This window comes from Candida jiufengensis (genome assembly GCF_024610255.1).
Source record: "Candida jiufengensis strain CBS 10846 chromosome Unknown scaffold11, whole genome shotgun sequence".
Taxonomy (NCBI): Eukaryota; Fungi; Ascomycota; class Pichiomycetes; order Serinales; family Debaryomycetaceae; genus Lodderomyces; species Lodderomyces jiufengensis.
Window position 1 is genome coordinate 46,851 of NW_026261569.1, and position 20,218 is coordinate 67,068.

The window sequence follows — 20,218 nt, forward strand, 5'->3', positions numbered from 1 at the left end:
CATTTGTTACATTATTTTGTATTTCTTTTAATTTTTCTCTTTGTTTCAAATGTAATTTTTTAAATTCTTCTTCCATTTCTGATCTTAAATCATTTTGTTGTTTGAAAAAATGATACTCTACCATATTAATTTTATTCAATAAGTTCGAACTAAATAATTTTAAACATTCATGAAACCCATTAGTGGAAGTTTCAAAATTCGAGGTTCTTTCTGTTGTAGTATTAGGATACTCTGTTGGTTCAGTCGATAATGGTGTGGAAGTTCTTTCTAATGTAGCTGAGGCGGTTTTATTTCCATGAATACGTTGTCTGATGGGAGCTTTGATGATTTCCAGATCTTCACTATCAACAACCGTTTCATCATTTTCAAATCTAATTGTAGTGTTGTTGTTGGTATTATCTATATTTCTTCTATCATTTGGCTGTCTTCTCATTGATTCAGTTTTTGATTTCTTTGCACCAACACCAACACCAAACAAATTACTTCTTGAAGAGTCCAATACTGATGTATTAACTACTTTTTGTAAAAGAGTATCTCTAGATCCACTATCTCTATCAAAATCATTATCATTACTTAGAATATCAGTTCCTTCCATTCCACAATCCGGTTTATTTGCAATTAATTTTGCCTTTTTGTGACTAGTTGGAGCAGTTGATAAAGCATCAGAATCAACAATATCATCAGTTTGATGTTCCATATCTGGAGTTAAATCCCAATCACTTGCTAATCTTTTCCTTTTGATTTTTTTCTTGGTTTTATAAGTTGATTGACTCGATCTTGATTCAAATGCTTGTAGTTTTTCTTGAGTTGTTGGAGCTCTCAAAGTTTCTGGATTTTTTAAAGTTTCAGGTGCTTTTAAAGTTTCAGGTGATTCTATAGTACTTGTAACTTTCAGTTGTTTTGATTTTCTAAAAGTTTTCAAATAATTTATAAACCAATTATAATGTAAAGTTTCTCTTATAGTTATATCCATGGTTAAATTTTCAATATCATCACCATCAGAAGTTCTTGCAACAAATGATCTCATTGAAGCATCAATCAGTTGAGTCATTGATCTAGTTTTTCTTTCACTTGCACATACAAATCTTAATTTTATAGTTGATTGTGGTAAAGTTTTGAAAGATTCAAATGATCTTAAATTTATATAATGACAAGTTACTGATATTTTAGTTGGAATCCATAAATTTAATAAATAATAATCAATTGGTTGAATATAACAATTACCATTGAGTTTTAACACATTTGACTTAATATTACATTGTAGTAAATTTTTAAAATTTGAATTTTTTGATTGAATATATTTTACATATGGAGTTATTAAATTTGGAAGGAAAAATGATTCCAATTGTAGTTTTACAAATAATTCTATTAAATTAATTATAGTTGAAAAATCACGATTTAAATTTATCAATTTATCAAATAAGGATATATTTTCTTTAGTATTAATCAGCTTTCTAATAATGGTGTATAAATTGTTATCATTTGATAAATTCAATAATAATTTGGAACTTAGCCAACTTAATGAAGGTGAATTACTTAATGCATCATCAATTAATTTACGTAACAATATTGCATCTTCTGATTGAACTGATAATCTTAAATAGATTGGCCAAAGTAATTTAATTTCCTTTAATAAATGAGTTCTTATAAATGGGTTGATGTATAGATTAATTAGAAACCAACTAATTTTATTATCATAATTTGACTCTAAATAAATTAATTGGTAAAATGATTCTATACAGTCTTTAATTGCTGAGATATCTTTTTTTGATGTTGGTGTATTTTGATTTAAATCATGAAGATCTGAGTTAACTTTATAAATCTCTGGTTTACTTAATGTAATAGTTGAATTAGATAAGCCTCGATTTCTATTGGATATATGACTATTTAGTAGTTGAAAGTCCTCAATGAATAATTTGACCAGACCTGTCATCGGAAGCCTGGTTGTTGCAGTGATGAATGATATTACATGTATTTGAAACAAGTAACATTATTGAATTTGCAACACATTTTTTTTGTGATTTACAAAATAAAAAATAATACTCGTCTAATTTTCACGTGATCATGCACGTGATATATACCAGTTTATCTTGAAATTCTAACTAACATTTCTTTCATATAATCATCCATAGATGAGTATAATTCACTCAACACTTCGTGATCCAGACTCTCTTTCAAAACATCTAATGAGTTCAACAAAAACTGCAATAAATTATATTGACAAACAATATCATAATCAAACATTAATTTTTCATATCTAATTTTTTCAAAAGGTGGTTTAATATTTGAATCCAAATAAGAATATTCATCAATATCAGAATACAAATAACCTGATTTATAAGTTTCACAATTTCCAAAATTATCTTCAGCATTTTCTTCTAAAAAATAAAATGTTTTTCTAATAACATCAATTCTTAAATTTTTAGGTAATTTATCAATACATGTAAGTAATCCAATTAAATTAACTTTTTTATCACGAGCATTGTTTTGATATTCATAATTTTCAAGCCATTTTTTAAAAAAAATATCAGATGTGCTTTGATTCAACAGGTGTTTGAAAAAAGATTGATTTGCCAATCTACTAAATAAAATAAACATTTTACTAGTTAAAATTAAACTATTGTCATCATTCATAACATAGTTGAACATACTTTGTATCAATCCACTAGAAAATAAATTTTTAATCAATTGTGTGTTTGGATTCATAATTAATATTTCCATAAGTATCACAAATACATCATACGAATCATCTCTCATATCATTTAAATACTTTGCCAAAATTTCAAATGGTGGATTTTTATTAAAAATAGACGGCTGGTATAAAGCATAACTTCTAATTATCGACAATATGGTTGGTAAAATTTCAGTTGAATTTAATAATGCAAACGGTAAAAAATAAAATAATTTAATTATTTCTGGATTTTGAACCTCCGTGGGACAATGTTGTATTAATGCCAACCAAACTTCAAATCCATCTTCAGACATAGTGGAGTATAATGGAGAATCTGAAGAACATGTAAGTTTGATTAGTTTTATTGCAATATCATGAGTATGTATAGAATTTTCATTTAATGAAACAATTAAATTTTTAAAAGTTCTTAGTATAGAAGATTTCAAAATTGTTTCATCATCAGTAGTATCCCAGAATTGAGGGATTACTTCTAAAATTTTCAGTAATACCTTATTGTCAATTAATGGATTACATTTTTCTAAAATCCCTGCCAAAGTATTCATTGCAAATAATTTTGACTCTGTCATTGTAAACTCGTTATATGAAATAAGTAATGACTGTACCGATTCCTCAATAAATGGTTTAAAATCTTTTTTATCAAAATCCCAGTCATCAACCAAAGCTTTTAGACAATTGAGTGCTGAGATTTTCACTACCACATCTTCTTGTTTCAAAAAACTAAGTAACATCTTGTAAATAAGGATTCTCAGATCTCTAGAACATTTCACACCAACCCATTCTGCAACAATTAAACAAATTCTTCTTCTTAAAATATTCGAACTTTGGCATTTGGGTATTAATACATTTTGTAAAACTACGTCAAAATCAATGTTATTTGCTACTGAATATGATGATAATTGTAAGCTGCATAAAATGGCATCTTGAACTAGTATATCTTCAGAACTTAATTCATTACTAATTTTACTTAATAAATATTCAGTCAATTGATCAGGAAAATATTTCACTAAATCTTGAAAATAATTCTCAGCACATGATCTAACTTGATACTCCCAACTACTTGATAATTCTTCATTACACCATTCCTCTGGCTCAGACTCCCAACTTTCTAAATCCAGTTTCCGAAGACGCATATACCATCGTATGATTATATCACAAAGGTTTTTAACATTATCAGGTTGAAAAAATCTACCACCTAGCTTTGTTATTGCTATTTGAATATCTTCTTTTTCACTTTTTTGTTTCAAAGACAAGGCTCCCTTTTTGAATAGGAAAGTAGTTAATTTTTTCATAATGCTAAAACTTTTCAATGCTAAATTTTCTAAGAGTTCATCACCTTCATAATTTTTTTGAGCTTGTTCTAGTAGTATTGATAGATACGTTGTTATGATATCATCTGAACATGGAAGTAAAACAAAGCTAGTTGGGTTATAATTTAATAATGAAATGTAAAGCTTACTATAACAATTGGTAAATTTCTTTAAAACATTTTTTGAAAGTTGATCCTTTTCTGATACAATAAACTTGAAATGATCAATAGTGGATCCAATAAATTCTGAAACATCTTGGTCTTTCTGAAATTCATCTATACCTTCAGGTATTATTCTTCGTAAATTTTTCAAACATAAATAACAGATTTGCATCAATGTTGGATCTGATGAATTGACCCATAAAACATAAAATTGATCATAAAGTTGTTTTAGTATTTTGACAATTTCTGGAGCTTTTAAATGCATTTCTTTCCTAGATCTTCCAATCCTAACGCTGGCTATAATTTTTATAACTAAATTCATGATCACCAAAACATTTTTAATAATGATTGTATTTTCCATTTCCACTGCTTTTTGTAAATTCTGTAATAGAACATCAAATACGTTCCAACCAGCAGGATACTCAAATCTTGCAATTGTAGCTATTGCATCTGCATATTGGATCACTAGTTGTTCATTTGATTCTGACAACAGGTCTAGCGCTCTTAATATAATATGTTGTTTTTCCTCCTTAACTATAGCGTGTTGTTTGGACAGTCTCCAATACTTTTCCAAACCATTCTTGAAACAAATTATTGCTAACCAACGTGTTTGTAAAGAATTATCTTGGTTGTTATAAACATCTTGTAATAATGAATGATATCCAGTTTGTATCTCCCATTGCTTCAATTGCTGCTCGGCATCTTGTTGTTGTACCTTATTTTCAAATGAGCTTGCGTGAATTAATGTTTTCAAAAGGTTGACATAATTAAGTTCCATAACTCTGAAAGATTTATTAGTAGAATCAAGATCTAGAATCCTGAGACTTGATGTATTTTTAAACAGAGAAGATTGCAAAAAATGATCGCTACCAATAAATTTCAAGTTTGTTTTAGAATACTGATAGAGGTTGCAAAAATCTCATCGAATCAAATAATTGTTACATTAGTTTACAGTTGGAAGGACTAAAAATATAGCATCACCATCTATGAGTCTCGTCACCTTCTTCCCAAACTCTTTCAGAGTATCCCAATTCTTTCTTAACTCTTTCAACAGTTTCAACATCCCCAGTATTTTTACCAATATTATCACTAATTTTAATTGATGATTTACCATTAGCTTCCTTTATTTTGATCACAATATTTAAAGGTTGTGATTTTTCACCAGTTTTAGAATTGACAAAATCATTGGTGAAAAAAGTACCAATTCCAAAAGTACAAAGCAATCCCAAATCTTCAGCTTTTTGTCTAAATTTTATACATTTTTCAACATTTAATGATTCACTAAAACATATTATTTTGGTATTTTCTGGTATACCTAATTGGTTATAATGCTTTGCAATTTTTTCTGCATATAATTCTGGATCTCCTGAATCTTGTCTAACTCCAGAATATTCATTTACATATGGACCAACAAAATATTTTAAATAATTATCAGTTCCAAAAGTATCAGTTAAAGCTAATCCAGCATATTTTGAAGTAAAAGTATCTATCCAATAATCCATGGCTAATTTATTTGCACGAATATAATCTTGAGTAATCGAAGCAATGCCCATATACCATTCATGAGCAACAGTACCGATTGGTTTCAAATCATATTTCATTGCAAGATAAACATTGGATGTACCTGCTACATACTCACTTTGAACATCTTTAATAGCTTTTATAACTATTTCTTGTGTTTCATATGATCTTCTTCTTCTTGTACCAAATTCACTAAAATTACATTTATTATGTACTAATTTTTCAGCTTTTAATTTTGCATTTTCATATTGATTATCATAATTCCATTCTGTATCAACAAATTTAAAATATGCCTCTGATATCAATGCCAAGACTGGAATTTCATATAAAATAGTTTCATCCCAATTACCCACAATTTCCAAGCCAAAATTATCACCATTTTCGTCGTATCTAATTTGAGATTTCGGATCGAACTTGAAAGTCTTTAAATATTTTAAATATGATTTCGGCAATTGGGGCAAAGTTTTCTCTAAATATTGAATTTCTTCATCTGTGAATCTTAGATCTCCTAAATGCTCAATTTGTGATTTCAACCATTCGATTGCTTTTGTATTTAATTTCATTTGTGGAGTTCTATTTGTAAATCCATATTTAACTGGCACGTTTAAAAAATTCTTATGAACAGCTGCATGCATAAAGATTTTATATAAGTCTGTATCTAATAATGAATTGACGGCCCAAACAGATGAATCAGTCATTGTGTGGTTATATTCAATGTTTGCAAAGTGGTTAGTAATGTGCTAAAATTTAGTCTGAATGAATCATATTTTAAAATTAAATAAATATTGTAGATTGTTTTGTTTCAGTTTTCGTAAGAGAAAAAGAAAACGATGATAACAATTTATCTAATTAGATTCATCAACCAAAGCAAAAATTTTACAAAATAGCTCTTGATCGCTGACATTCCTTACACCCAACTTATACTTAAATCCCACCAAGAGAGCCATTTTGATTGTCGTCTTATATACTTTTTTATAATAACTATATATTATATTGTAATCAATAGTTAATAGAATAAGAGTAGTGCATATAAAAATAAGTTTAAGATTCTATTATCAAAACATTTTTTAAGTTTATGCCACTCTATTAAATTTACATTATTATAATATCAATTCAATTTTTAATAATTTAAAGCTGATCAAATATCAAGTAACAACACAAATTAAATTTATCAAAATTACAGTGATATAATCCACACAAAATAAAACGATGTCATATACAAAAGAGCAGGAGGCAATTGTACTAAAAGTTCTTTCATATAAAAGTCATCAATTTTATGAAATATTATCAGTTAAAAAAACATCAGAAGAAGGAGAAATTAAAAGATCATATAGAAAATTAGCAATAAAATGTCATCCAGATAAAAATCCTCATCCAAGATCATCTGAAGCATTCAAAGTATTGAATAAAGCATGGGAAGTTTTAAGTGATCCTCAAAAAAAGACAATTTTCGATCAAACTGGTTCTGATCCAACTTCAAGATTTTCAGGTGCTTCAACTTCTAGTTCAAGTCCATTTGCATCAGGTAGAAGTGGGTTTGCAAGTGCTGGTGGTGGAGCACATCCATTTGAAGATGATTTATTTAATATGTTTTTTGGAGGTGGAGGTGGAAATAGTCCTTTTAATTCAGGTCCAACTTTTACATTTGGAGGTAATGGTTTTACATTTCAATCATTTGGAGGTGGACAAGATCCATTCATGAGACATAGAAGAACAACAAGAAGAGCAGCACCAAGACCACCACAACAAAATAGAGATCAAGCACAATCACCACAATCACTTTGGGAAGGATTAAAAGGTTTATTACCAATACTATTAATATTAATTGTACCAATATTATCAGCATTATTTTCAGACGATACATCACCGGATTATTCATTTGTACCAAGTAGAGAATTTAATGTAGAGAGAAGAACTCCACGTCATAATATACCATTTTTTGTAAATGATCATTTTACAAAAAAATATGAAAATAAATCAAGACAACAATTAAGAAATTATGATGTAAAAGTTGAAAATTTATTTATACAAGATAAAAGAGCTAAATGTTCAAGAGAACAAATACGTAAAGATCAGTTAATTGAAGATGCTGTTGGATGGTTTACAACTGATACTGAAAAATTAAAACAAGCTGAAAATATGCCAATGCCTAATTGTGATGTACTCAGATCTTTAAATCTTATATGATGAAGTAACGAACCAAGAAAATCTATAAAAATTCTGACAAATTTAGAAACATACATATATAGTTCTCTCACTTGCATAAATTAATAATAATTGTATTTTTATAAACTTGAAACTATTGTAGACATTGACATTGTATGAGTTCTGATTTACTGCAAAACTTCAAACTAATTGGTAGCTTGCACTAATTTTATATGATAAACTTCAACAAGAAAAAAGAGAGCGTACTGTATTTGAAAATTGAGTATTTACAATTAGTGGCAAAATCAAATAACTAATTGCATTTCACAATCAATTGTCCCTCAACAACTATGTTTAGAAATAATTACGACAACGACTCAGTGACATACTCCCCCACTGGGAGATTATTTCAAGTAGAATATGCATTAGAGGCAATAAAACAAGGAAGTGCAGCAGTTGGTTTAATTTCCAAAAATCATGTTGTATTAGTTGCATTAAAAAGAAATGCAGAAGAACTAGGTTCATATCAGAAAAAAATCATTAAAATAGATAATCATATGGGAGTAGCATTAGCAGGTTTAGCTCCTGATGCAAGAGTATTATCTAATTTTTTAAGAAAACAAGCAATGCAATGTAAAATGATTTTTAATCGTCCTATTCAAACTTATAAAGCTGCTTTAACAATAGCAGATAAAGCTCAAGAAAATACTCAAAGTTATGGATCAAGACCTTATGGAGTTGGATTATTAATTGCTGGTTATGATGAAACTGGACCTCATTTAATTGAATTTTTACCTTCAGGATCAGTATTAGAATATTATGGAGCAGCAATAGGAGCAAGATCACAAGCAGCAAGAACATATTTGGAAAGAAATTTAGATGAAATTAAACAAAGTGAATCAATTGAACAATTAATAACTCATGGATTATATGCATTAAGAGATACTTTAAGTCAAGATGTTGAATTAAGTTTTAAAAATACAAGTGTAGCGGTAGTTGGTAAAGATCAAGATTTTATTACATATGATGGTGAAGATGTTCAACAATGGCTAGATAAATTAGATTCAGTCACAAATGAAAGAAATAGGACGAGTAGTAGTGGTAATGAAGAACAACCAGAAGAACCAACACAAGAAGAATCTCATGAAGGTGATAGAATGGAAACTGATGAATAGATTTATTAATAAAATTAATGATAAAAGAGATAAGGAAACCAATATTTACATTATTTATTGCACTCTATACAATTCACTCTATTCTTTTTGTGTTTGCTTTTGTTGTTTTATAGCTACTTTTTTGATAGCCTCCATACATCCTTTTTGCATTTCATTGATCTTATCATTAAGTACTTTAGGATCTTTTAGTTTACGATCTCTTATTTTTTCAATTAGCTGTTTAGCTTCACTTATTAGGTTTTTAATTTCTTCAACTTCTAAATTTTCCATTTGTTCTCCAAATTGAATTAATGCAATTTCAGTATCAGTGCATAATAATTCTGCTCTTGATGTATGTTCATATAATTTTCTCATTTCTTCATCTTCTTTCTTATTGCTATTACTTTCTGATATCATTCTTTCTACATCTGCATCAGTTAACCCAATTTCTGTTACTTGAATTGAGACTGAATTTGGTTTTCCATAGTTAGGTGAATCTTTTGGGTACGGAGTTTTATCAGTAGCACTAACATTTATAATACCATCAGCATCAATCTCAAATTCTACTGCAATTTGTGGGGTTCCTTTTGGACCTTTTGGTATATTTGATAATTTAAATTGACCAATTAATTTATTATCTTTAACCAACATTCTTTCCCCTTGATAGACCCTAATTTCAACTCCTGTTTGACCATCTACCGCTGTTGAAAAAATCTGCTCTTTTTTTAAAGGTACAGCTGAGTTTCTTGGAATTAAAGGACTAAATATACCACCATAAGTTTCTATCCCCAAAGATAATGGAGTTACATCTAATAAAACCACGTCTTTAACTTTTCCAGACAAAACTGCCCCTTGTATTGCGGCTCCTAGTGCAACTGCTTCATCTGGATTTACTGCGGTACTTGGCTTTTTCCCAAATAATTCTTCAACAACTTTTCTTATTTTGGGCATTCTTGTCATACCACCAACTAAAAGTACTTCATCAATATCTTTGAATTTCAAATCAGCATCTCTGACACATTTTTTCACTGGATCAATGACTTTTTCAATCAATGGTAATGTCATTTCATCAAGCTGATCTTCAGTTAATTTTAAGTCGATATGTTTATCTTCATGAATAAAAGGTATTTTGATTTCAGTTTCAGGAACTTTTGATAATTCTATTTTAGCTTCTTCAGCTGCTTCCCTTATTCTTTGCACTGCTAAATGATCATTAGATAAATCAATTCCATTTTTTTTCTTGAACTCATTAATAATATAATTCATCAATACAATATCAAAATCTTCTCCACCTAAATGAGTATTTCCATTAGTTGCTCTTACTTCAAATACACCATCTTCAATATCTAATATTGAAATATCAAATGTTCCACCACCAAAATCAAAAACTGCAACAACTCCCTCTTTTCTTGATTTGTCACATCCATATGCTAAAGCTGCTGCTGTTGGTTCATTAATTACTCGTAGTATATCTAAACCCACTAACTTTCCTGAATTTTTAGTTGCTTGTCTTTGACTATCATTAAAATATGCTGGTACTGTAACAACAGCTTGATTTATATTTTTTTCATCCAATTGTTTGTCAGCTATATCTCTCATTTTATTAAGTATCAATCCACCTATTTCTGAAGGACTTATCTTCTTCCCATTTGAAGTTTCCAATATTGCATCACCATTCTTGGCAGGTATAATTTTATAAGGTACATTCTTGATATCTCTTTGAACTTCTTCGTCTTCAAATTTTCTTCCAATTAATCTTTTTGTTGCAAAAAATGTATTCTTGGGATTTATTAGTGCTTGTCGCTTAGCTGGTAAGCCTATTAGGGTTTCATTATCTTTGAAAGCTACAATTGATGGTGTGGTTCTTTTGCCTTCTTCATTCTCAAGTATAAATGGTTGTTTATCTGATCCAATAGTAGCAACAGCTGAGTTCGTTGTTCCTAAATCAATTCCCAATACATGATGCTTAAATCTTCTGAAAATAGTGTTACTGCCCCGTATTCGACTCAATCTTAGCATGTTCTTGTTGTTGTAATCAAAAATGATTTACTTTTAAAAATACTTAAATGACATCATAAACTTGAAACCTTTCGAAAAGGATAGATTTCGCAACTACCAATTTATTTACAAAATCTCTTACTTTAACACTTCTACCATATATAAACCTTAACTATGCTTGACTTTTTGTATACTACGGACTCAATTTCCTGGTCCTCAGCAATTTTGACTTAATCAGTGAATGTGGGGCTATTCATTAATACATCAGTTCATATTCGGTACTGAAAAAGTAAGGAAAAAGTCAATTGTTATAGCTTAGTCTTGACTACGTAATCCAAACTATTGCAGTTTGGTCTTAAATCTCATGTATTTGTTTCAGTAATAATAATAGTTGAATTTAGATATAAAAATAGTAATTTATACAAACAATTCTAAATTATACAAATTTTACAAGCTATTTAACTATTTAATTAACCAACTAAATAAAACCAGATTCTATCTTGATTTCTTTTTACTGATTATCAATTATGAACACTATTAAATGCTAGCAAGTAGGCAGAATAAATAAGATCTTTTTATTTCATCAAGACCACATGAAGCTCCAAAATCAATCAAACTCATCAAACCACAAAGTCCAATGCTTAAATTGTGTTTGACCAATTTTAAATAAATTCCAAATATTAATCTAGCGACGCATGATTAATTTGATGCCTATAATTCTTACAGTTAGTAATAAATATAATAAAATCCATCTTGTACCCACTATTATGTTCAATGTTGTACATCAAATATTCTTCTACTTTTATCCATACTTTTTCTGCTCATTTGATGATCACTAGAATATTGATGTTAGTAGTATACCTGATGAATTAAATTAAGGTGCCTCTACGCGTAGAACACCAAATTAACCACTTTAATAATTAGCAAATAGCGGATACCTGCAATTTACCAAAATAAAATCTAACAAAAGTTAGGTCAGTTGGGTTTTACAGTGTGGTAAATCTCATTGGTCTGAAACTTGCAGCAGTCAAAACAAAATTTATTATATCTCTGACTCCAAATCCTACTTGGCTTGCATTAATTATGTTCATAATATATTGATATCAATAAGCACTTGGACTAAAAAATGGCAGTTAGTAATTTTTTTTATAATTTGTAAATTTGAATTAGTTAATATAATTATGTATTTTAGCATTTCATATAGTAAGTCAAATAAGATTGTTGATATATTATATTGAATTGAATATATGTTGTTTTAGTTTGCTTATAGTAGAAAAGAATGTAATTTAAAAAAAATTTTTTAAAATATCAGGAAATCGATCTATATCTAGTAAAAAAAATTAGTTGCAAATTATTTTGATATGATAATTTTTGGTTGCAAAAAAATAAAATTAATATTGATTGTCTCAAAATATATAAAAGTGATTCGACACAAAATATTAATTTCACTACAAAGTATCTTAATGCTTACATTAAGGTCATGAAGCTATGATACTAATTGCAGTAATTCATTTTCTAGTAAAGAAAATTTCTTTCAGTATAATTATATTCTTTTATTAAAAGACAGTCCTCACATGTTTCTTTTGTAGAATTGTGGTCAATAATTCATATTTAATAACCCAGACCCTACATTCTCAACACCAATTTTGAATAAATTTTGAATCGTATTAAGTTATGAACCGTATTTAATTATGAACCGTATTAAACTAGTGTCAGGCTACAATTCAATCCTTTTCAGACCACAAGTCTGGGGTAAATTGTTATTATAACCATCTAATATTAATTAATCTAAACTCACATATTTTTCGCACGATTTTAACAATGCGGTGACGACAAAAAAATTAGTACTGAGCTTGCTACTTTTCGCTGTACATCTGACCCATCTTAATCTCAATTTGATCTTATATTTTGAAACTCTACTCATAATTGAAATTACTTATGGGCTTTGTACAGCTTTTGCGACAAAACCCTCGTTTGAACTTTGCGACTACTCTATTACTTTGGCTAATACATTAAAATTTAATTCAAAAATTTGCCAAAAGTATTTGCACATTACTAAACGCAAACAAATAAACAACTCAAGCAAATAGCTAGATAGATACAAGAATGACCAAATGGTTACAGAGATGGATCAAATTTTTAAATTTATTTTGGTACATTTTTAATTGCAAGAAAAGCTACCAAAATTTTCAAATTATCACAAAATAACCACACTACCTGTTAATTTCATAATCAAATTATATATAAATACCCAAAATTGGGCAATAACGATGAATTTTGTTTTTAGTTTTGATGCTTTAAAAATTAGTAAAATTGCTGCAAATTGGCCAAATTTGCCATTTTTTGCGACTGACCCCTGTAAGAATTTGCAGTTTGTAAAATTTTTAACACAACAAATTTAATTTTAAAGCTGCAAAGATGGCTTTTTGTGAGCATCATATGCAATAGTAGAAGAGTAATGCTGTACTAATTTTTTCAAGTTTCAATCAAATCTGAAGGAATTATTCAAAAACGTTGAATTTTGAAATATTTAATCTTGAAGCTTCAAATTTACTGGTTCAATTTTTTCAATCGCATCAAAAAGAAATTACAGTTTCTACTAATATGTTAAGCAAGCTTTTAAGTAAAAAATTTAGAACTAATGTACCTTAGTTTTCCAAAAATGTGTTTCGATGCCAAAATTTCGTTTGAAATGAAGGTCAAAAAATTTAGGTATTTTTGGTAACGACACGAAAATCAACCTTAAGTATTGTGGTTGAGATTTAGCTGTTTATGGCGTAGGTTGCACGATGTCGCTTTAAGCTCGTACAAAGAAATAAATTAATCAATAATAACTATGCAGTTAAAATTTTAAATTATCAACACAATTTGTTCATTTGCTTGGGATTCAAATTACATAAGAATTAAATTATAGTTAAAAAGCCGAATTTCAAACCTACTGGAGAGTTAATGTTTTGGTCCTGTGATCAATGCACCACCAAATGCCTGTTATAAATCAACTTTTGAATAATTTATATTAATAATACTCTATAGACTACTTCATTTAATATGATATAAATTTAATAGTTTTATTTATATAATCAATTTGAATAGCCTGGAAAAAATGAATAAACAAATTACTTAATCTAAATAAAGATAAAAATAAATAAATATCATCATCTTTTTTAAAATGCCAAGGTTCAATATTTTCTTTTGATATAGTTTCAATTGATCCACAAACAGTGAAAATATGTAAAAATTCTTCTTTTTCATTTAATATTACTCCATAATTTGATCTTGTTGAAACTACTAATCCACGATCTTCAAAATTTTCTTGTGAAGTTTTAGGTTTTTCTGTTTCAAATATTTTACAAAGTGGTGATCCATTTATCTCAATATCAAGTTGATAAGTATCTATGGTATTTACTTTTGTTGGTTTTAAACAAATTTGTTTTATAAAATTAGGTTCTGAATAACAAAAATCTACTTTATCTCTATTTTTAATACCATTTTGTACTTGCCTAAATCTTAGGCTTGGAGTTTTGTGATAATCTTTGAATATATATAAAAACATTTTCATTAAACCAACATTTAATCTTGTATCTCCAATATTTTGATCTTCTATTACTTTATCGCTATAAAGTTTCAGATTTATTATAGCATATGCAAATCCTTCAGCAATTAAACAAGATTTTGTACAAGTTGAATGAGTTAATTCTGTTGAAGGAATTCCATAATGAAAAGAATCCCAAACTTCATATATAATTTTCAAAGCAACAGCATAAACAACACTCTGGTAAACTTTCCCACAACCATTGTATAATTTCATAACATCCAAATGCTCAGCAAAATTTTGACTATTATCAACAGTTTTAGATGACAAGTCATTTAATACAATCTTTAGACTTAAATGTAAATAAAGCAGAAATAGTTTTTCAATTGGTAAATTCTGCAGATGAAGTTGATAAAATAAGAAAGGTTTGACTTTAGTTACTAAAGCTTTTTTCTTCGAATCAATGAATCGTTTTCGACACCGTACACTTCTATAATTTGAACTTTCCAATAAACTCGAACAAAATAGAATTTTTTCATAGATTAGTGGTGTGAATGTTCTTCCCAAATGTCTTAAATGTTTTAAACCTATTTCATTCATTTGATTAGATATGTAATATTGCAAAATACTAGCTTTTCTTAAAGATATATTATACTCTGATTTTTTATTGACGATATAATCATTTCTTGATTTATTAATACTTTTTAAAAACTTTTTCTCTTCTTCATCCATTAATTTGAGTAATACTGGTAAATAATCATTATTAGTACAATATCCCTCAATTTTTTCTTTAGAAGTATTAAAAAGCTCCTGTAGTAGTTCCAAGCGATTATCTTTAGTTGAATCAATATTATCTATATTATTCAATCTATATTTTAATTCTAATTGATATTTGTAATAAATTTTACATTGCTCAAAATGATTGTCTGTTGATTTTTCAATTTCTAATTCATCAAAGAACGGCTGAAAATTTTTATTATAAAATACATGCCAAAAGAATGGATGTTGTAATTTTTGCCTAAATAATTTATTAACTTGAAAAAGGCTGAAAATATCTTGTATATCTAGATCACCAATGTCAACTATATGAAGTACTAGCTCTAATGGTAATGTCAGCATTATATTGCATGAGCACCGATCTTGATAAAACTTTGTGTGGTAAATATATTTTGTGTGGTAAGCATAAGTTGTTCTTATCGTCTTAACTTAATTCAATGTACAAAATCATTTCAAGTTTATTGAAGTCGCTTAGAGCTACCAATTTTTCTTCAAATCTACGTGATACTAAGCTAATAATTTTCATCACAACTTTATACCAGTGAAGACGATTCCAAGTCATCGGTATTATGTAAATTCTGACTAAATCGCTCAATGATGGGTTCAATTTTATTTTATAATTTTAATTGTGTCGATGCTAGTTAATTTTGCAACCATTTCCAATTTGATTAAAAAGCACATCACAAAAATAACTGAGTAGATATGTTTTTTTTCAAGTATTTAACATAATATTCTTCAAATTTATTGCCCACACTTAAAGAAAAATTCAATGGGTAAAAGAAAACAAAATGATGATCAAAAACAACTGATTAATAAGAAATTCAAATTTAATAATACATCAACAACAATAGATCCAAATACTTCAGGAATTTATGCAACTTGTGCAAGACATAAAGAAAAACAAGCTATTGATGAATTAATATTAATACTATCTGAAAGAATAAATGATTTTAATGAAATAGAAGAAGAAATAAAAAGTAATGAAAATCAAAGTGAATTATCAATTGAGGATAAAATCAAAGCAGAACTTTCAGAGTTAGAAGAAACTACAAAAAACAAAAATTCAAATCTACTACAACCAAGTAAATTAGATTGTGAATGTGTTATATTTATTAAAACTAAAAAACCAATAGATCCAGTAAAATTAGTAACTGATTTATCAAAAGAATGTTATGAATCAGGTATAAAAAATACAAGATATATTCAAAAATTAACTCCAATAAGTGATTCATGTTCAGCAACTAGTGAAAATCCAACAATTCAATTAAAATTATTATCTGAAAAAATTTTAAAACCTCATTTTCATAATGATCAAGATCAAAAACCAATTAAATTTGCAATTCAAGTATCAAGAAAAAATTTTAATATTTTGGAATCAGATGAAATTAAAAAAATAGTAGCTGAACTAATTGGTAAAGATTATGGTCATTCAGTTGATTTAAAAAATTATGATAAATTAATAATTGTTGAATGTTATAAAACTAATATAGGAATGAGTGTTGTTGAAGATTATCAAAAATATAGTAAATTTAATCTACAACAAATTTATGATAAGTCAATTAATAAATAAACCTTATAATTTTAATTATATAAAACTTGCGTTTTTGGTTCAAAATCCATCCATGCTAACCAATCTGCTTCTGTATGTGGTATTAATCCCATTTTATATAATTTATAAATACCAATACTCATATTTAATAATTGAAATATAATAAATACAAATTTAGCAAATATTATTTCTTGAAAATTATCATTGTTTTTTAATTTTAAAAACATTGGATTTGTTTCATTAAATATACTCTTTAATGGATTCCATAATAACATAATTGTCATTGTAACTGGTATAATTTGTAATGAATTACCTGTCATATAACTCATAAATGCATTCATTGGTATTGATTTTGCTGGAGCACTTGCTAATTCCCAAACTCTCTTTGATCTTAACGTTTTCATTTCATTGGAATCTTTTTTTGATGTTTTACTTGATGATGATTTATTTATTGAGGAATTGGAATTTGAAGAAAACCCTGGTGGTGAAGGTACTAAATCTGAATTATTTGATGGTGATGTAATTTTAGGTTTTAGTATTTCATCATATCTTGGATTTGTCATTTTATTATTGAGATTGTTTAGATCCTGGATTCAATTAGGACTATTAAGTTATTGAAAGTGGAAGGCAGTTGAAGATGTGTTGTTGTTATAAATTCTAAGTAGTTGTAGATAATAAAAAAAGTTGAAATCTTTAAATTTGAAAAGAAAAATAAATTATTTAAAAAGTAACAATTTTAATCTAATTGATTCATTATATATATTCGAACAACTATTTACAACAACTACTAGACTCAATTGAGTTTTAATAAAACAATCTATCATAACTTACCTTACTACGGACATTATTTAAAAACTATTAATTATATTAAAAGATCAACATACTAAATATTCTACAATCAAAAAAAACAATCATGAATTCAACAACATCATTTAAAAGCAATCCATTAAATAAAATAATAGGACTATCAGTAGTATTATCAATGGGTTTTTTACTAGTGATATTAGCAGGAATATATGGAAATTGGTTCCCCATAATAATAGGTTTCATTTTCGCAATAGCTCATTTACCAATAATTATAACAAAATCAATAACAAATTCATCAGATTATGATTTTAATTTTGATCCATCAACAACTAATACAAATGTTATAATAGAATTTGGACAATTTTTATCAAGTTTCTTGTTAGTTTCGGGGTTTTATTTACCTATTATTTTACATCATTCTTTAATTTTAAATAAAATGGCTTGTATTTTAACTATAATTGGTGGATTATTAATTTATATTACTATTTATACTTTTAGTCATTATTTTGATGATACTTATGATGAAGATGGATTAACTGATTTAGGTGGTGGGGTCATATAATAATATAATTTATGAATTGTAAATCTTTCATGTGGATTTTCAAATGATTAAGGACTGGTTTTTAAAACATCGTTAAATCTTTCTTAAAGTTGCATGAAAAATGATCACGAATGCTCAAAAATGGACATGGAAAAAGTTTGGAAGCTATATGGACCAAAACTTGTAAAATGCATATATATAAATATTAATGATAATTAATAATTCCAATAAGTAACTACTAAAATGATTATATTTACCTCTTAAAACCAATAAATCAATTTCTACGTGAACTTTTACAAATAGCACTCGATTTTACCTTGAAGTGATAGAAATAATACCGATCTTTAAACGAAAAGAATCTATTCTGATCCGTACAATTGTCTGAAAGGTCGTCTACTGAATTAATTTGTATCTTTACTTCAAAGTTGGTGGTCAATAATTTAAGGAGCTATTTTGCAAAAACTTAAACTCCACAAAATTCAAATTTTGCCAACAAACAAATTTATAATTTTATTAACAACCAAATATTTATTATTTTGAACAACACTTTAACAACTCATATCAATTAACTTAAGTAAAAGATGGTATCAGCAGAATTCGAAGAAAAAGTAAGTTACCTCCCACAGAGAATCAATTGACTTTTTTTCAATTGCAAAAGACAATCAAATTCAATATCTCAAAAATTCAAAAATACTAACAATTTCAAAAAGGCAAATACAGTTTCAAATTTAAAAACTAGACCAAATGATGATGAATTATTAAAATTATATGGATTATATAAACAAGCTACTATTGGTGATAATACAACTCAAAAACCTGGTACTTTTGATTTTAAAGGAAAATATAAATGGCAAAGTTGGAAAGATTTAGAAGGTACTTCACAAGAAGAAGCTGAACAAAAATATATTGAATTAGTTAATGAATTAATTGAAAAATATAATTAGAATTAATTGATAAATTAAGTATAAATATTATAAGTTAATTGAATATATAATTTGATGATTCAATTGTTTTGAATTATTCTTCTATAAATCTATTAAAAATTTCTTTACATTTTCATAAACTACAAATGTTATACAAGTAGCTGGTAATACTCTTATAATATTAGTACTTAATCCTTTATAAAATGCAGATATTCCACCTTCTTTTAAATATAATTGTTTTATAATTTTATTTATAGTAATTTTATATTGACGATTATGATCATTTTGTTTAAAATTTTGTAATCTACTTTTTATAACTTGAGTTGGATAAAAAATTAAAGTACTTATAATTTTTGAAGTGGCTGATATATATAAATATTGCCAATTACTTAAACCTAATTGATTTTTATTATTGTCAAGTTGTTGATTTTTTATAATATAATTTTTCATATTATCATAAATTGTAAATTGTAAACTTGCTTGAAAAACTTGAACCATACTTGGTAAACAACCTTTCCAAAAACTTAAAATACCTTCTTGAAAAAGCATTTGTTTAATCCCATCTATAACAGATTTATATGCATTTTTAGAATTTTTTGAACTTGATAATATTCTTGTTTTTAAAACCCATATTGGATTAGTTAAAATTGAAGTTGAAATACCTGCTAAAGTTGAACTTAAAAAATAATTCATTGATTTATTCGATAGATTTAAATCTTTTTTAAATTCAGCATATAATGTAAAATATAATCCCCATGCTGATATATTACCAATAAGATTTGGAATTAATCCTCTATAATATTGTGATAAATAATTTATTGGAAATGGTGTTTTAAATTTTTGATGTTTAAAATTTATATATGTTGATGATTGAGCATCTGTATTTAATTGTTTTATAATATTAATAACTGATTGGAAAGGTTTTGATTTCATTCCTACTCTATTATGATCCAATTGTAATCTAATCTTTAAAACATCTAATGGATGTGTTAATATAGTTGTTGTAAATCCAGCTGCTAAACCTGATAAAATTTCAACTTGTCTTGAACTAAATTTTTTGGATTTATTATGCCGTATTTCATTCATTTGAAATTATGTGATAAGTATATGT

At 27.1% G+C, this 20,218-nt stretch overlaps 11 protein-coding genes across 11 annotated transcripts; 5 read left to right on the forward strand and 6 right to left on the reverse strand. All coding sequences in view use genetic code 12, as the record gives it.

The window, feature by feature from the left end:
- Positions 1-11: 11 nt before the first annotated feature.
- On the reverse strand, positions 12-4,938 carry KAP120 (Kap120p; the record flags this gene model as incomplete). The annotated part of the gene is made up of 3 exons (XM_051766222.1): positions 12-24; positions 117-1,883; positions 2,108-4,938. 3 exons carry the CDS (start codon positions 4,936-4,938, stop codon positions 12-14), a joined length of 4,611 nt encoding a protein of 1,536 aa, XP_051617461.1.
- Positions 4,939-5,137: 199 nt separating this feature from the next.
- Positions 5,138-6,379, reverse strand: NPT1 (nicotinate phosphoribosyltransferase; the record flags this gene model as incomplete). Its single annotated transcript, XM_051766223.1, has 1 exon — positions 5,138-6,379. The coding sequence occupies one exon, from the start codon at positions 6,377-6,379 to the stop codon at positions 5,138-5,140; it is 1,242 nt and encodes a 413-aa protein (XP_051617462.1).
- A 511-nt stretch (positions 6,380-6,890) lies between these two features.
- HLJ1 (type I HSP40 co-chaperone) lies at positions 6,891-7,868 on the forward strand (the record flags this gene model as incomplete). Its single annotated transcript, XM_051766225.1, has 1 exon — positions 6,891-7,868. The coding sequence occupies one exon, from the start codon at positions 6,891-6,893 to the stop codon at positions 7,866-7,868; it is 978 nt and encodes a 325-aa protein (XP_051617463.1).
- A 308-nt stretch (positions 7,869-8,176) lies between these two features.
- PRE5 (proteasome core particle subunit alpha 6) lies at positions 8,177-9,001 on the forward strand (the record flags this gene model as incomplete). Its single annotated transcript, XM_051766226.1, has 1 exon — positions 8,177-9,001. The coding sequence occupies one exon, from the start codon at positions 8,177-8,179 to the stop codon at positions 8,999-9,001; it is 825 nt and encodes a 274-aa protein (XP_051617464.1).
- Positions 9,002-9,079: 78 nt separating this feature from the next.
- On the reverse strand, positions 9,080-10,999 carry KGF54_005430 (Hsp70 family ATPase; the record flags this gene model as incomplete). The annotated part of the gene is made up of 1 exon (XM_051766227.1): positions 9,080-10,999. One exon carries the CDS (start codon positions 10,997-10,999, stop codon positions 9,080-9,082), a length of 1,920 nt encoding a protein of 639 aa, XP_051617465.1.
- Positions 11,000-14,021: 3,022 nt separating this feature from the next.
- Positions 14,022-15,629, reverse strand: KGF54_005431 (uncharacterized protein; the record flags this gene model as incomplete). Its single annotated transcript, XM_051766228.1, has 1 exon — positions 14,022-15,629. The coding sequence occupies one exon, from the start codon at positions 15,627-15,629 to the stop codon at positions 14,022-14,024; it is 1,608 nt and encodes a 535-aa protein (XP_051617466.1).
- A 427-nt stretch (positions 15,630-16,056) lies between these two features.
- On the forward strand, positions 16,057-16,857 carry KGF54_005432 (putative tRNA acetyltransferase; the record flags this gene model as incomplete). Its single annotated transcript, XM_051766229.1, has 1 exon — positions 16,057-16,857. One exon carries the CDS (start codon positions 16,057-16,059, stop codon positions 16,855-16,857), a length of 801 nt encoding a protein of 266 aa, XP_051617467.1.
- An 11-nt stretch (positions 16,858-16,868) lies between these two features.
- On the reverse strand, positions 16,869-17,399 carry KGF54_005433 (chaperone; the record flags this gene model as incomplete). The annotated part of the gene is made up of 1 exon (XM_051766230.1): positions 16,869-17,399. The coding sequence occupies one exon, from the start codon at positions 17,397-17,399 to the stop codon at positions 16,869-16,871; it is 531 nt and encodes a 176-aa protein (XP_051617468.1).
- Positions 17,400-17,749: 350 nt separating this feature from the next.
- KGF54_005434 (uncharacterized protein) lies at positions 17,750-18,205 on the forward strand (the record flags this gene model as incomplete). Its single annotated transcript, XM_051766231.1, has 1 exon — positions 17,750-18,205. The coding sequence occupies one exon, from the start codon at positions 17,750-17,752 to the stop codon at positions 18,203-18,205; it is 456 nt and encodes a 151-aa protein (XP_051617469.1).
- Positions 18,206-18,765: 560 nt separating this feature from the next.
- On the forward strand, positions 18,766-19,128 carry ACB1 (long-chain fatty acid transporter; the record flags this gene model as incomplete). The annotated part of the gene is made up of 2 exons (XM_051766232.1): positions 18,766-18,792; positions 18,895-19,128. 2 exons carry the CDS (start codon positions 18,766-18,768, stop codon positions 19,126-19,128), a joined length of 261 nt encoding a protein of 86 aa, XP_051617470.1.
- An 81-nt stretch (positions 19,129-19,209) lies between these two features.
- On the reverse strand, positions 19,210-20,193 carry KGF54_005436 (flavin adenine dinucleotide transporter; the record flags this gene model as incomplete). The annotated part of the gene is made up of 1 exon (XM_051766233.1): positions 19,210-20,193. One exon carries the CDS (start codon positions 20,191-20,193, stop codon positions 19,210-19,212), a length of 984 nt encoding a protein of 327 aa, XP_051617471.1.
- Between the last annotated feature and the right edge of the window lie 25 nt (positions 20,194-20,218).